This window comes from Chroicocephalus ridibundus, chromosome 17 (genome assembly GCF_963924245.1).
Source record: "Chroicocephalus ridibundus chromosome 17, bChrRid1.1, whole genome shotgun sequence".
Taxonomy (NCBI): domain Eukaryota; kingdom Metazoa; phylum Chordata; class Aves; order Charadriiformes; family Laridae; genus Chroicocephalus; species Chroicocephalus ridibundus.
This window is the reverse complement of record NC_086300.1, coordinates 5,126,760-5,140,421: the sequence shown is the minus strand read 5'-3', so window position 1 is coordinate 5,140,421 and position 13,662 is coordinate 5,126,760. Positions and strand designations below refer to the sequence as shown.

General features: G+C 45.2%; 1 protein-coding gene across 7 annotated transcripts in view; it reads left to right on the top strand.

Moving 5' to 3' along the window:
• The window catches only part of TANC2 (tetratricopeptide repeat, ankyrin repeat and coiled-coil containing 2), a 331,215-nt gene that overhangs the window by 164,221 nt on the left and 153,332 nt on the right, over positions 1-13,662 (top strand). For 4 of the 7 annotated variants that reach the window (XM_063354919.1, XM_063354921.1, XM_063354920.1 and 1 more), the window contains one exon: positions 3,403-3,582. In XM_063354919.1, coding sequence (XP_063210989.1) covers positions 3,403-3,582 — 180 coding nt within the window. Of the gene's footprint in view, positions 1-3,402; positions 3,583-10,972; positions 11,545-13,662 lie in introns of those variants that run through there. The other 3 variants (XM_063354924.1, XM_063354923.1, XM_063354925.1) reach the window with 2 other exon arrangements.

The following is a 13,662-nucleotide window of genomic DNA, read 5'->3' as shown; positions in this document are numbered from 1 at the left end:
CCAACCGAAATGAGGCGGTCGTCTTATCTGTGTTTAAATTTCCCCATTGCCGTGTGTGATGCCCAGCTATCACAGCTGTTTATAAAGCTTAGTTATCTTGGAATACTTAAGGAAATAGTTTATTAGTTCAAATATGCGCTTCGTAGTAACGTTTTATTTAAATATATTCTATAGACAAACTGCCAGAGTTCCAGTTCAGCCAGGAGTGATCCCTAATTCCAGGGTTTGATAAATCAAATATTCTTTCTTACTGAAACAAATTTAAGACTGTTTCAGTGACCGTGTTTGTGTGTTCGTTTACTCTGGCAAGGATGAGAGAGCAATTTTGACATTTGTGGAATGAGGCTGGTACGTTGTGGGTATTTTGTGAGTTCACTGGTTTTGTTGTAAAGCATTTGAATTTTAAGAGGGGAAAATACTCCTGAAAACTTTGTGAAGATATCATTACTTTTATTTCTGTACAAGATACTGCCCCCAGTTGCCCTCGGTTTTATGTAAAGATTGGTCACAGATACTGGGAACTTACACCGTAAGAACCAGTGAAAGGCACAGTCTTTGCAGGAGCTGCCTCGTGTATATAGTTCCCTCAAAGCCCGGAATCTAGCCTGAGCAGATTTAAACTTTGCTTTTAAGAATCAAAATCAATGATGGCAAATCGTTCTTTGTGTGTCTGGTGCCAACTGTATTTGAAAAAAACCACCGAGGCTTGCTTGTGTCGATGCTGGTGCCGACTTCGGCACTGATGGCGGTTTGCCTTTCCCGGCGCCGGCAGGTGACGGTTTGCAGAGTCAGCAGAGGTGCTCAGCGCGCAATAACCCTGGGAAAAGCAAGGTCCTCGATCAGCTTATGTCAAGTAAGCTATATATGGAGCCAATAATTACAATTGGCAACGCACAGCTGGAAGAAGTCAATTTTTTTCTTGCTGTATTAGCAGCAGGCTGTCAAATCGTGCCCTCCTGGAAAAATTACGGCCAACTGCACTAAGAGAGCCACCGCATCTTGTGGATGACTAGCAGGAAAAACTTAGAAACAAGATCTTCAGACTTGAGATTTTGACCTCTGCTGGGCAGTAGCACTGTCCCGTGCGTTGTGTGTGCGCGAGACTTGGGTTGCTCTTGAGAGGACGTGTGTGTCTCCACCGTACCTCGTCTGTCCTGTGTGCTGCATGGCGTGCGATGGAAGGAGATCAGAGACACGGCGGGGTTCCTGCCGCAGAAGCTGTGGTCATTGTGTGTGTCTCAGACGTGTCCAACGGGGACCCCGGGGTGGTGCTGAGCTGGCCGAAGGTGGGTGGGTGCAGGGGGGCTGCCTGTCAACCTCAACGCCCTTTGTAGTCCATGGGGAGGTCACGGGTGGATCCGGTGGAGTGTCCAGGCTGGGATTCTTCTCTTCCTGAAGCAGAACCCTAAAACGTGTCATTAGATGAGTCTTCTCCCAAACTCCCTGCCTTCTAGAACTGCTTCTAGACAGCTTGCTTGGCTGCAGACACCTCTTTTGGGGACACCAAAATGACATGAGAGGAACGCACTTTTAGCACACCAAAGTACCTCTGGTGTGTGTGACTGACGAGGAGCGAGGAAAGCTTCGGAGGCGCCCATAAGTGCCGACTCTGAGTCAGGATCGAAGCAGTGCTGATGGCAGGTGGGCCACAGTGACACACGGCCACCTTCACTGGGACGGGCTCAGGTTGAGAAGCGAGGCTGAGCTTCGCTCTGCTCACCTAGAAATGCTGGTAACCGTGTTTTAAATTTTAACAAATATCTACATACATATATAGGCATATAAAGGCATGACATTGTCAGCAACAGCATCTTTTGATTAAAAAAAAAGAAATAAAATTTTCTGTTCCCCCTTGAAGGGATGCACTCCGTTAGCGCATTCGTATGCACGCTTAATTAAGGCAGCATGAAATGAATAGAAAAAGATCAGTGTCTGGCGGATGGTTTGTGGCAATAATGACAGTCTCTGATGAATAAAACATACCAACTGTAGCGTACTTACTAGAGTGTACGGGAGTTAAAGAGAATCACCTCTGTAAGGATTAGGCTTTGAATATATGTTCAGTAAACTGCTGTGGATGTGGCAAGTAAGCAAGAGAGCAGAAATTCCTATTTGGAACTGTCAAAAATAGTGTATGTGTAAAGTGTGTTAGTGTTTGGTTTGGTTTCTTGGAGAGAATGATACAAAAATGCTGAGAGATGTTCCCGAAAGCTGCCATCGGTAACGGATGGATTTTAGCCACAAATGATAGTGCCTCTTAGTACACTCCAGGAGCACGTCCAAGATTTTTGACAGTTATTTCAATATGGGTTTTTCCTCCGATCATAAACAGTATGTTGGGTCGTTCACATTGTCCTTTGGCTATCTGGAATAGTCCATCGTCTCCTCTGGAGTACTGCGTGTTTCAGGCATATTTACCCTTTTGTTTTCTCCCCACTTCTTTCTGACTACTCTTCTTCTGTCCAGGAGTTACATTTTTTTTCTTTTAAACGTATTCTCCCCAGCCATTGAGAAGCATAAAGCTATCTGATGGAAATCAAGTAATAAATGTCTTTATGGAGGAAAAACATTAGTAGGCACTAAAAGCTGAAATCCATTTGTTAAAGGAGTGGCACGAGTGTGATCTTCTTACATTATCTGTAATGAAATATTAACGTTAGCAGTTTTAAGTTGGTTTTGCAGATGAACGATGAGTTGTCTGTGTTGGGTTGTTAATCTTAGCGACTGGCCGTGGAGAACCAAGTGCTCCTGACCAGAGGTCTCCATATTCTGCAGCCAACGGGAGGAACCTCACTGCTCCCACCTCCTGCGGCTCCGGAGCACCCGCCCTTTGTTTCTCACTGCTTTTTATGGCAGCAATTAGCGATATGTGCCTTTACTGTTCTGTCTCCGCTTGTTGTGTTATTTGGTGTCTTCCAAGTGGATGGATCCGTAGTGATGGGACCCCCATCCAGGCTTTGTGGGTGCTCCTGTGTGTCTGGTAGGAGAGCGCTGGAGGTGGCTGCTTTCGGGGGCTTTTGTGCTTCTGTTTTGGGGGTTTTTTTGGGTCCTCATGTTGAAATTGAATTCAGCTGGAAGTTTTTTTTAGAAATACACAATCTAAATGCACAAACAACTTACCAGTAAAAGGATTATTGCTTTGTCTGAATTATGTTTAAAACTGGTGACTCTAGGACTCTGAAAGCCAAATTAAAAAAATAAATTCACCATGGTGGTGCTGTTTGTAACCTAAAGAGGTGTGCTGAGATGCTTCTTCATCTTCAGGGGGGGCGTCATTTCTTCAGGGCGGGCGTCAAGCCCGTGCAAGCTGCAGAGGAGAAAGCAGCTGGCTTTGGGAGTGATAAAACCAGGAGACTCCCTTGTACTCTGACCACTTCCTTTTTATTTTTGTCTTCCCACCAGGCACCTCCACAGAGAACGACTGTGCTTTTGAACCAGACTACGCTATTCCGCCACTCCCAGTGACCGAAGGTATGCAGCACATTCGGATTATGGAGGGCATGTCCCGCTCCCTTCCATCCTCCCCCTTACTCACACATCAGTCTATCAGTGTTCGGCTCCAACCTGTGAAGAAGTTAACTGGTAAGGACTTTAAATAAAGTTCCGTGGGGCTTTTAAGGTCCGGTGGTGCAAAAATCTGTAAGACAAGGCTTTGAGCAAGCTTCTGTGTACAAGTCAGCGTTGGTTTATTATAGCAGCTACTTTAGTCCAACCCAGGAACGGATTGGATTTCACGCTGACAGAGAAATCTTTCTATTCTGAAAAGGATCTCTCTGTTTTACAAACATTCTCTAGTTTTCTGAGAAATTTCTAGCAGAGCGTGTTTCAGTTCCACTTTGTATTGTGGTTCATGCACAGTGGAAGTGTTGCAGTAATTTGAAAGACCTTTATGCTAAAATTTTGAATGCTGAGAGAATACATCAGAAAAAATGATAAACTTACATAGAGAAGTGATTTTTTTTTTCCGTTTTTCATAGTTCATGCATATTTTTAAACTGTTTTGTTTATCTGATCTGCTGGGATTGTGGTTTGAACACCTAGAGATTTTAAAGTAGTTGGATTTTCAAAAGCACTTGGACTCTAACGTCCGTGTAAAAGCCTGACATCGTGTTTCTGCTGGTACCAGTTTGAGAAACGTGCTTCTTGCCTAAAGTCTGACCTCCCTCCCTGCCCACCTTTAAAACCCGCCAGCCAGTGGACTGCATTTGTACAGAGAAACCTCCAAAAAGAAGTTTTACCGGGTATAATCTGATCTGTGCTTACAAAAGGGAGCTCTGATACACTTTGTACCTTTTGTTTTCCCTGCCCCCTGGTGAAGGGAGAAATGGCAAAGGGCGGGAGGGAGAGATTCCTGGATCGCGACGGTCACTTTGCAGGGGCTCGTGGTGGTCTGAGCTCCAAAGGTGCAGGAGAATCAAGCAGATAAAGAATTAAAAGGACGTAAAAATAGTTTAAAAGAAAAGTTTCAGTGCCTTACTCTGCTGTCTTTAACGTGAGTTTCCCATCACTGAGAACTCTTAAAAGCGTGGCTGAAGCTCTGCCTTAAAATGTGAAGGGTTATTCAGGAGGGTTGATGTGACACTTGGAGGATTTGTGGCGTTTTGTGGATTTTGGGTTTTTTTTTTTTTGAAACATTTTTCCTTTTTGAGAGTACCGTTCAGTTTGCAGTTGGAGTCAGGGCTGTGCCGCTGGATGTTCAGAGCTCCTCTCCGTCCGTTGGCGTTCCCTTCTCTTTTGCGGAAGAGCCAAGAACACAACGTAGTGCGCTTTACCGGAGTAGCTGCTGAAACAAGCTTGGCTTTTAAAAGTTTGGTTTTGACTTTTGGAATCATAAAATTCAGTGACGGATTACAAAAGCAGTTTCAAAATGCAACCCATTTCAGCTTAGTGCCCCTAAAACCTTATTAGTTTTTATTGTAGTTACCAGTGCTTTCCTCTGGTACGAATCCACTTCGCGGGTGGGAATTCTGTCTCCGCTTGCCATGAACTCTTTTTTCTTTTTTTTTTTTTCTTTCCCTGTCACAAAGTAATGGGTAGGTGTGGAATCCACAACCCTTCCTGCCACGAAAAACATAGGTTGTGAAAAATGACAAAAATAAATCAAGGCTGTTTTTTCTTCGCAGGGCCTGTCTGTGCTTGTTTAATTTATTGTGTAATGTATAGCTTCCTTTGTTCCTGCTTTCCCTGAGTTTCCTCCCATGATCCTCACGTTCATCCAGTTTCCTCTTCCTTCTAGTTTTTGAGTTACTTGCAGGGATTTTCTTTGTCTTGTGTGGCTTCCTTGGGAGGGGCAGGTCATAGGAGCCAGTTCCATAGACCTTTGTTTTCAGTTAGGATGAAAAGCATTATATTGTACAAATAGTTTAGGCCTTTGTGGTACCTTTATCTCATGCGTTACCCTTCTGTCCCCTTCTTTTGACTGTAATCCTTTGTGTTTATATGCTCTCCTCTTGTAGCTCTGAGTGACGGTGTATTCACGTATCTACTCGAGCAGTTCATTGCTCCTCTCTGAAACACGTAGGGGCTTTGAGGGGTGCCCCACGGAAAGGGCGATTTTTCTTACACCGCCCCTGCAGCTCCGTTGCTCCTAACAACTCGCCGCCGTGGTGCCGTCCGCTGCACCTCTGGCTTGTCCACAGACACCGACTTCTCCCACTTCTCAAAATCACAACAGCTCAGCCGAGCAGATTAGGCTCCATGTACTCATAGTTCTCTTTTTCCAGGTGGAAACAGGTCAGGCTCCGTTTATCTTCCAACTCAGCAAGCTTTTGTTGGCTTTGGCAGGGCTGCTGTTTGGAGCATCCCACTAGTTCCTCAAAAGCCCAGAGAGTGGAATTCCAGCAGCGGCCTTTGCAGGTAGCAATAGGAAGAAAGGGGACGGTGGTTTGTGTGGACCTGAGGGGGTTCAGGCAGCCCCAGCCCCAGCGAGGTGTCGTGTAGAGCCACGCTGTAGAGGTTCAGGTGGTGAATGCGTACTCCTCTGTCAGTCTGGCTTGGAGACTGTACGCGATGAAATACAGACTTGAACAAGTTGTGTACAAACCAGGGTGACGGGGAACGTGGGAAGTTCCATCTCAACAGGAGGAGGAACTTCTTTGCTGTGAGGGTGGCAGAGCCCTGGCACAGGCTGCCCAGAGAGGTGGGGGAGTCTCCGTCTCTGGAGACATTCCGACCCCGCCTGGCCGCGTTCCTGTGCCACCTGCTCTGGGTGACCCTGCTCTGGCCGGGGGTTGGAGGGGGTGATCTCCAGAGGGCCCTTCCCACCCCGGCCAGGCTGGGATTCTGGGATTCTATGTTAACAAAATGCTAATAACTGTTACTACACAAAAGCAAGAGAAGAAAAGGGTAGGCTCCAGGTTTTGTTCGGAGTCCTGTTTTGGGGCCATACACAAGAATCTATTGGAAGTTGATTGGGAAGACGACTACGTCTGCCTTCTACTTGCATGCTTTTCCATCTGTTTTAGATATCCTGTTCCGGCTAGACCCAATCTGGTGTAGCATGAAAACACATGCTCGTGTTTTGCATGTACGTGTCTCGATGACTCCAGTGGAGCTCCTGATATACTTAGAATTCAAAGTGTGTTTCAGTGCGTTGGTGGATTAGCATGATTTTTAAAATTATTAGTTTAATTTACTGTTGATATTGTAAAAGGAAGGTGTTTATTTTACATCCTCGTGCAGTCATTATAGGAATTTGTTTGCTTTCATTAAGGTACCATGTAAAGGAACTGGGAAAGTAATGCTTTCCGCCCTTTGTTATTCGTAGTATTTATCCCGTTTCTTCAGCTATTCCGTATCATCTGTCTCTCTTATTTACTACTAATCTGAGAGATTTTAAAAAGCAAAAAAAATCCCACAGCTGCAGAGAGAAATGGCTGTTTAATGACTATTTACTATATCAGCAAATAGACAGTTTGTGGGTTTTGGGGTTTTTTTTTTTTTTTTTTTCCTAGTGGCTGTCAATTGTCAGTTTGAAAAGACCCTCCTCATTTTTATTCATTGGTGAAACAGCATGATCTGTAAAGGAAAGAAGATTTGGAGTTAATATTGGATTTGTGAAGACAAATTCACAGCCTTGCACTATTTTTTGATGTGTTTCTCCCCAGTTGCGCAAAATACCCCGCTCTGATTTTACAGAAGTCTTGTAAGTGCCATCGTGGCATACTCGGAATCTGGTAGAACTGATAAGCGACCGGGTTCAAGAATCTTCGTGTGACTGTGGGAGCTTTCAGATAAAAAATCAGCAGCCAGCGGCTGGACAGTAGACGCATGGAGACGTCTCACACAGTCTCGCTGCCCGCGATGGTTTCCTCCTCTGCTTTGTCTCCTCGTCCCGTCCAGTGGTTAATCCTGCACAATAACAGCAGTGATTCCTTTTGGAACAGGGATGAGGGCGATTCTGGGAAACCGAAGTATTACAAAGAGGGGCTTTTGTCCGTCTGACAGTTGCCACATGGATTTTTCAAAGCGACCTTCAGAGCATAGAAAATTGTTGAGAAATTATCCAATTGTAGGGGCTTTTTCATGCTGTTTGCTTCTTACATACATTCGTGTGTGACTAACCCATTCATGTCATAATTTCCATATCTGTGGAGTGGTTGGATAGCAGAAGGGTACTATTTGTTACATAAAACACTTTGTAGTCGCTTGTATTTTTTTTTTTATTATTACTAAAGATTTAATTTCTAAGACCATTTGCAACAAAATGCGACTGTACCAACTTCTGGATTTATGCTTTCTGGCATTCTTCAGAGATCAAAACGTAAATGAAAAAGACTTTTCAGGCTTTTCACAAGATGACTTGCTCACATTCAAGGGATGAAGTGTCTCGGGTCGTTCTGGCCCTGTGTTTGTCCCTTTCAGCGTAGTAGAGGAGATTTGTCAGCCCCCACAGGGAGCGGAAAGCAGCGACTGAGATGGTCCCTTTTCATGGGCCATCAGGGGGGTGTCATGTTAATTTGGGGTTTTAAAAAGGAAAAAAAAACCTGTATGGTGCAGAGAGCCTTGCCCAGTAGAAACTGCAAGGCTGTTTATCCGTCCATCTATCCGTCCATCTATCCGTCCACCCATCCGTCCACCCATCCATCCATCCATCTATCTATTTATAATATGGTCTTTTAAAGTTCTTAACCTGGCTGATTTGTAAACAATTCAGCTTTTCATCCATAGACAAGTTAAAAGACCTATTTTTGGTAAAAAGCCGTAGGAACACGTTGCGCGGTGCGTTAACGTTTCTTTCCAGAGGAGGTGAGGTCTCTTGCTGGTGTTGGCGTCTGGGTTTTCTGTGTGGGGACACTCGGCTGGATTCAGAGGCTGATAAATATTCAGCGCGGCTGCACTTTTCACTTGCTGAATAGGCTGGTGATTAAGAAAAACCGAAGGTCATTGTGGCTGTACGGGGTGAAGTCCTGGTAAGCAGAAGTAGTCAGCTCGCCCTCTCCTGCCTGTACCACCCATCGTTCAGCAGGGGCTATGGACCTATTTTACATCAGCATCTTCAACCTCAGCTTATGCTGTTTAATATCTTTTTTTTTTTAATAGCAACAGCGGCTTTATTAGCAAGTGCCATGTGAAAAATACGGAATAAAAAGAAAATAACAAAAATAACCCCTAATAAGTATGTAGAAGACACCATTTTGATTTCTGTCTGGAATAAAATGAGCACTTGAAAGTTAGCATGCTTACGGCACAAAGAGAGCAACCGTTTTCGAAACCGTTGGCTTAAATACTCCGCTGGACATCAGAAGCGGATCGTTGGTGACTGGAAGCCATGGCTGCGATGAAAATAACGCCCTTGCGTTGTGTACCTCCATTCAGGACAGCAGCGCTTCTCAGGAGGGTGCTTACAGAGATGGATGTGTCTAAGTGCTTTCCTGAATCCATGCCAGAAATAGTACCCAGCGTTGTATTAGGTTAAAAGATGAGATATGGGGCTGAAAGACCGGGCTACCGATGCTTTTATTCTATTACTGTGGAACCCACCACGTGCAAAGAGTTTGCACAAAGCCCTGTGCCACACCTGACTCCTCCTCAGGAAAGAGCTTTCATTTACATGCTGTAAATTTCTATGCGCAGGGATAATTTTATTCGTCTTGGCTATTTCTGTGGTTTTTTTTTTTTTTTTCTATTGAATGACAGATTGCAAGCTTTAGGATTCTCTCCGAAAGAGCGCGTGTGTGTGAGTGCCCATGCACAGAGGGAGGAGGGGGAGAATATCATTAAGAAATTTAGGGAATAAATCATGTTTTTCTAAAAGTGGCATAGATGCTTGGGTTTGGATTCTCAAAGGCCTCGTTCCTCCTGTGTCCAGCGTGAATGAGACACTTCGGCGTCTTTGAAGACGCAGGCCTGAGGAGTCGCTTTTATTGCAAACCCCCTGCTTTGAGAACGTTCCTCCCTTGTGCTTTGGGAATATGGGACCTCTCCCTAAGAACAAACTTCATAGCAAGGAGCAGGAATGTTCCTAGGTGTATTCAGGCCATTAAGAGCATCCTCTTTCCTAGGGAAAATGTGTGCTTTTCCACTAGATCCGTCAAAGACGTCGAGAGCAGAGCTAAGCAGCACAGAGACTCCTGTGTGTGACAGCAGTGAGAGCCCACCATCACTGTTCCCAACACCCTCCAGAGCCAGCCGGGCTGGGGACACCCACGGTCATCGTCCCCTGTGCCACCATCACCCATATCATTTGTAGTGGTGGGGTCTTGTCACCCCATCCCTCTGTGTCCTCCTCGGTATCTCTTGGGAATAGCCAGAGGGATTGCAATTTCTTCTTTCTCTGTATCTTCAGCAAATGGTTAAATATTCTTGATGATAACTGTAATTATGGGACTAAACAAGCTGAGATCTCTATTGAAAATTCTAATTGTTTCTTGTTTAATGGTGACAAACCCAGATTAATAATTGCAGCCCTCTGGGACTTCTTATTCTCTGAGTGATGCACTAACTCTGCTGGCCGTGAACGCGAGAGGTGATGGGGCTGTGGCTGGGTGAGTGCTGGGGAGAAGCTGGCCGTGCCGGTATATGCTTGGTCAAATAAAATAGGGTAGTAAATGGAAAGGGTTTCTACAAGTTTGAGCTTTGATTGCTGAGCAAAGACTTCAGACCTACAGTGTTGTTGTCAGCTTTTGATGAAATAGTTGCAGCCCTCTTGATCACGGAGTATTGTCCGTTTGAGCACGTGTATTAAGTGAAAAGCATCTGTTGATAGTGTAAAATAACGTGTTTTCTTCCCTCCTGTGGTAGCACGGAGTAGAAGCCTGGCTCTTGCTGGTAGCTTGCTATGGCAGCTGTCTGGGTTGGCTTTCACCACGCGGCTTTATCCGGAGATGCTTTAGGGGCACTGTCAGCCTTCGCTGCACAGCAGCGCCCGGTGTACCGGTTAATTTGGGGATATTTTCCGGTCTGGAGGAGGAGTGGCTGGCTGGCTGGTCGGTGGCAGTGCCGCTCAGGCACTCAGCCACCTGATGGTGCTGCAGTTTGGTTCATCTCCGCCTTGCTCCCGGAACCTCCTTACCTGCACGGAGCTGCGCGGTGGTGTGGGGCGCGTCGGTGCCTAGGTTTTCACAGACGTCGGTTGGGGTCATTGTTAGCATCCTGCCATTTTCCTTACTTCGCAATTTCAATTATTTCAATCTAAATTATTTGAAAGTGCTGCAAAATCATGTTGTTGCCTTGCGTTTTGGTACAACGCTCCCAGTGCAAACCTGTCTGGGATTGACGCGATTGTGCGTGTGATGGTTTGTGCCAGCTTCGGTCCGAACAATGAAACCTGTATCCGGCCGAGGAGATGGGGATGCTGCAGCTTTAAAGCATCCAGGGGCTTACAGCCTTTTAGTATAAATTGTTCCCAGAATCCATGTCACAACTCCTTATATGGTGCTGCTTTTTTTCCTCTTAGTTGCCATGACAACAGCAGCACTGCACCATTCATCAGCTCTGGTCCTGGGCTGCATCGCTAGCCCTTCGGCTTACTCCGAAATGTTCGGGAGAGCATCAGTGAATCATTCACCCCGCTATACTGCGCCATTATTTACCTATTCTTTCAGCAGTTTGCTCTGACAAAAGAGCAAATTAAACTGCGCCACAGAAAGAAACTGTAAAAATACTTCATTCTTCCCCCAAGGGAGGCGTGTAGTCTACATTTGCTGCAGCGTTCTGGAAGGAAAGGCTCTTTAATGCCGAGAGACTTAACGAAGAGAGGAGGCTGTGTGTCTGTAAGCTTTTCCGAAATCGCCTTGGAGCCTGTTCCCCGGGGACAGGGAGGATGCAGAAGTGATGCTCGTTAGGGGCAGTAGGCGCCGCAGGGAGATGGTGGCGGTGCTTTTGGGAACGGAGCTTGCCATCAGCAGCGGGAGGTGGCACCTGTAACATCACCCTGGCGTCGGGAGCAGCAACATGGAGCTGGCGCTGGGGAGGGGGATGGACCCCAGCAGGGGCTGACGGAGGTGCCGCTCCGAAGGCGTCGGACCCGTGAATTACCAGCCTCTCTGACTCCTGCTGCGCGACCGCGCGCTCTCGGGTGATGGGCAGAGGAAACAAAGCCTTGTGAGTATTTTGGGCAATTTGTCTTGTGTGGACTTTGATTTAAATCATGTTAGGCGTTCCTTGGCCTCCCTTTAACTCTGCGGAAAATCAATGTGGAATCGGGATTCTGATGCTCCTAGTTTAGCAGGAGGCCATTAGAAGGTTTTTAGTGTCGGTAAGGGTTATGCTGCTTGGGTTGTTTTTCTTTTAGTTGTTGCAATACTTTTACATAATCTGAGTTTGTCCCCTGCTTGGTAGGATGTGCAGAATTTCACACACAAAAATGAATGTGCAATGAAAAAATTCCACTCTTCAGCATTGCTAAAAGAGAACTGCTGAGGAGGGAGTTGCAAAATACTACAGATATCAAGACTGTTTTGTTTTTAAAATTTTAGAACAATGGCATTGAGATAAGGTTTTCTGTTTGTATTACCAAATGAGCACAAATTAGATTTGAGTGGATTATAAAAGCCCTGTGTGCTTGGGGGAGAGATATTTGCTTCTCACTAAGAATGAGATTTTTCTATAATTCAATGCTACTAGAAGAAATACAAATATATAACCAATTGTTTTCAAGGTAGAATTTGAGGAAAAGCTATTCAAGTGCCCAGTGCTCGTCTTGCATCTGATTTTTGAGGGGTGTCGTGCTGAAAATTGTTGGCGTCGGGACAGGCTTTCATCCTTTTTAGGTATTTTGATGTCATACTGTTGGCGGTGTGCTTGCATTTCTTTTTATTGCTTTCTTTGGCTGTCGTGCCGTGGGCATGACATTGATCTGGAATTCAGGGGTTCGGTGTAGGAGTGGCGGTTGGATGGGAGGCCCACTCGGCGTTTCTGGTCGGCACAGCAATGGCAGGGACGGAGTTATCTGGAAAGTGCTGTTAGATTCAGGGCGGGTTCAAGATGCCTAATGTTTTTTTGTCGTTTTTTTTTTTTCTGGGCATAATTCTTTTTCCAGTTAGTTTTCCCTGATGCAATGCAATCCATGGCTATCCAGAGGGTTTAACGCAAGTAGAAAACTTCTATTTTGTCAGAATTATTGAGTCGTCCCTTTTAAAAAATGACGTAAAACACACCCACCCCCACCCACCCCCATTTCAGTGTGGTTTTGGCGCCTGCGTTTTCACACCCTGGTGTGGCAAACCCCAGTGTCCCCAGCAATGAAACCTGCTGGGGAAGGAGGATCCTCTTCCATTTACAAAGATGTATGCTGAATATTTTTTTTTTTTTTTTTTTCGTGTCGTGTGGATTCTTCCTATTCATTTTTGGGATGCTTCATCCATTATTTTTGGACTTGTGATTTGTTTTGACAGGCGCGTACTTAAATGGAAACCAACTGGGCTTGCAGAAACGAAACAGGTGGATGAACGTGCCTCTGCGCGTACCCACATATGTACCTTGATCTTTATTAAACAAACAGAATTCTTTATGTGAAGTTGGTAAATTTCCCACCTGATTTTTTTTTGTGGGCTCCAAAAACGTTCCTGAAATTTATACAGTTAAATAGTACGTCTGTTTGTAACTTTCTGAATTAAACCACATCCTGTGATGAGGGCTTTTGTTGGAGGCCTGTCAGACTTGTGACATTTCTGCATTAATTTCAGGGTAGTTTGGATGTAACTTTTATTTTTAAATGGAGGGAAGGAAAAACCTGGCATATCGTATGTACTGGCTTTTGAAAGTCACTAGCCGGTTTTAGCATGGATTTTCCCCAATGCTGCTTACAAACCAAACCCTCTTCTGCCGTGCTCTGACAAACAACTGCCTTCCATATTGACAGAATAGAAATCGTCATAGAGGTATGCAGAAAATCCCACATGCTTTCCCTTCGTGTTTGTGTGCGTGGCCTGCAGAACCTTCACAATTTGTTCTTCCCCAGCATATATATATTTTTATTTTTTTTTTAAATTTTTTTTTTTTGCATTGAGGCTGTTTAGCTGCTCAGAGCGGCAGAGGATGGGGTAAACATGTCATCGCAGCACGGTAGCTGGGAAAAGGTGGGTAATAGCTTTTCATTTCAGATATTTGTGTGTATGCTTAAACAAAGGGAGAGCCCCAAAGGTTTATGGTTAGTGCAGGTAACACTAAAAAGGCAAACAAAATAGCCCCGAGCCTCTGTGGCTTTTCCGGAAGCTCAGA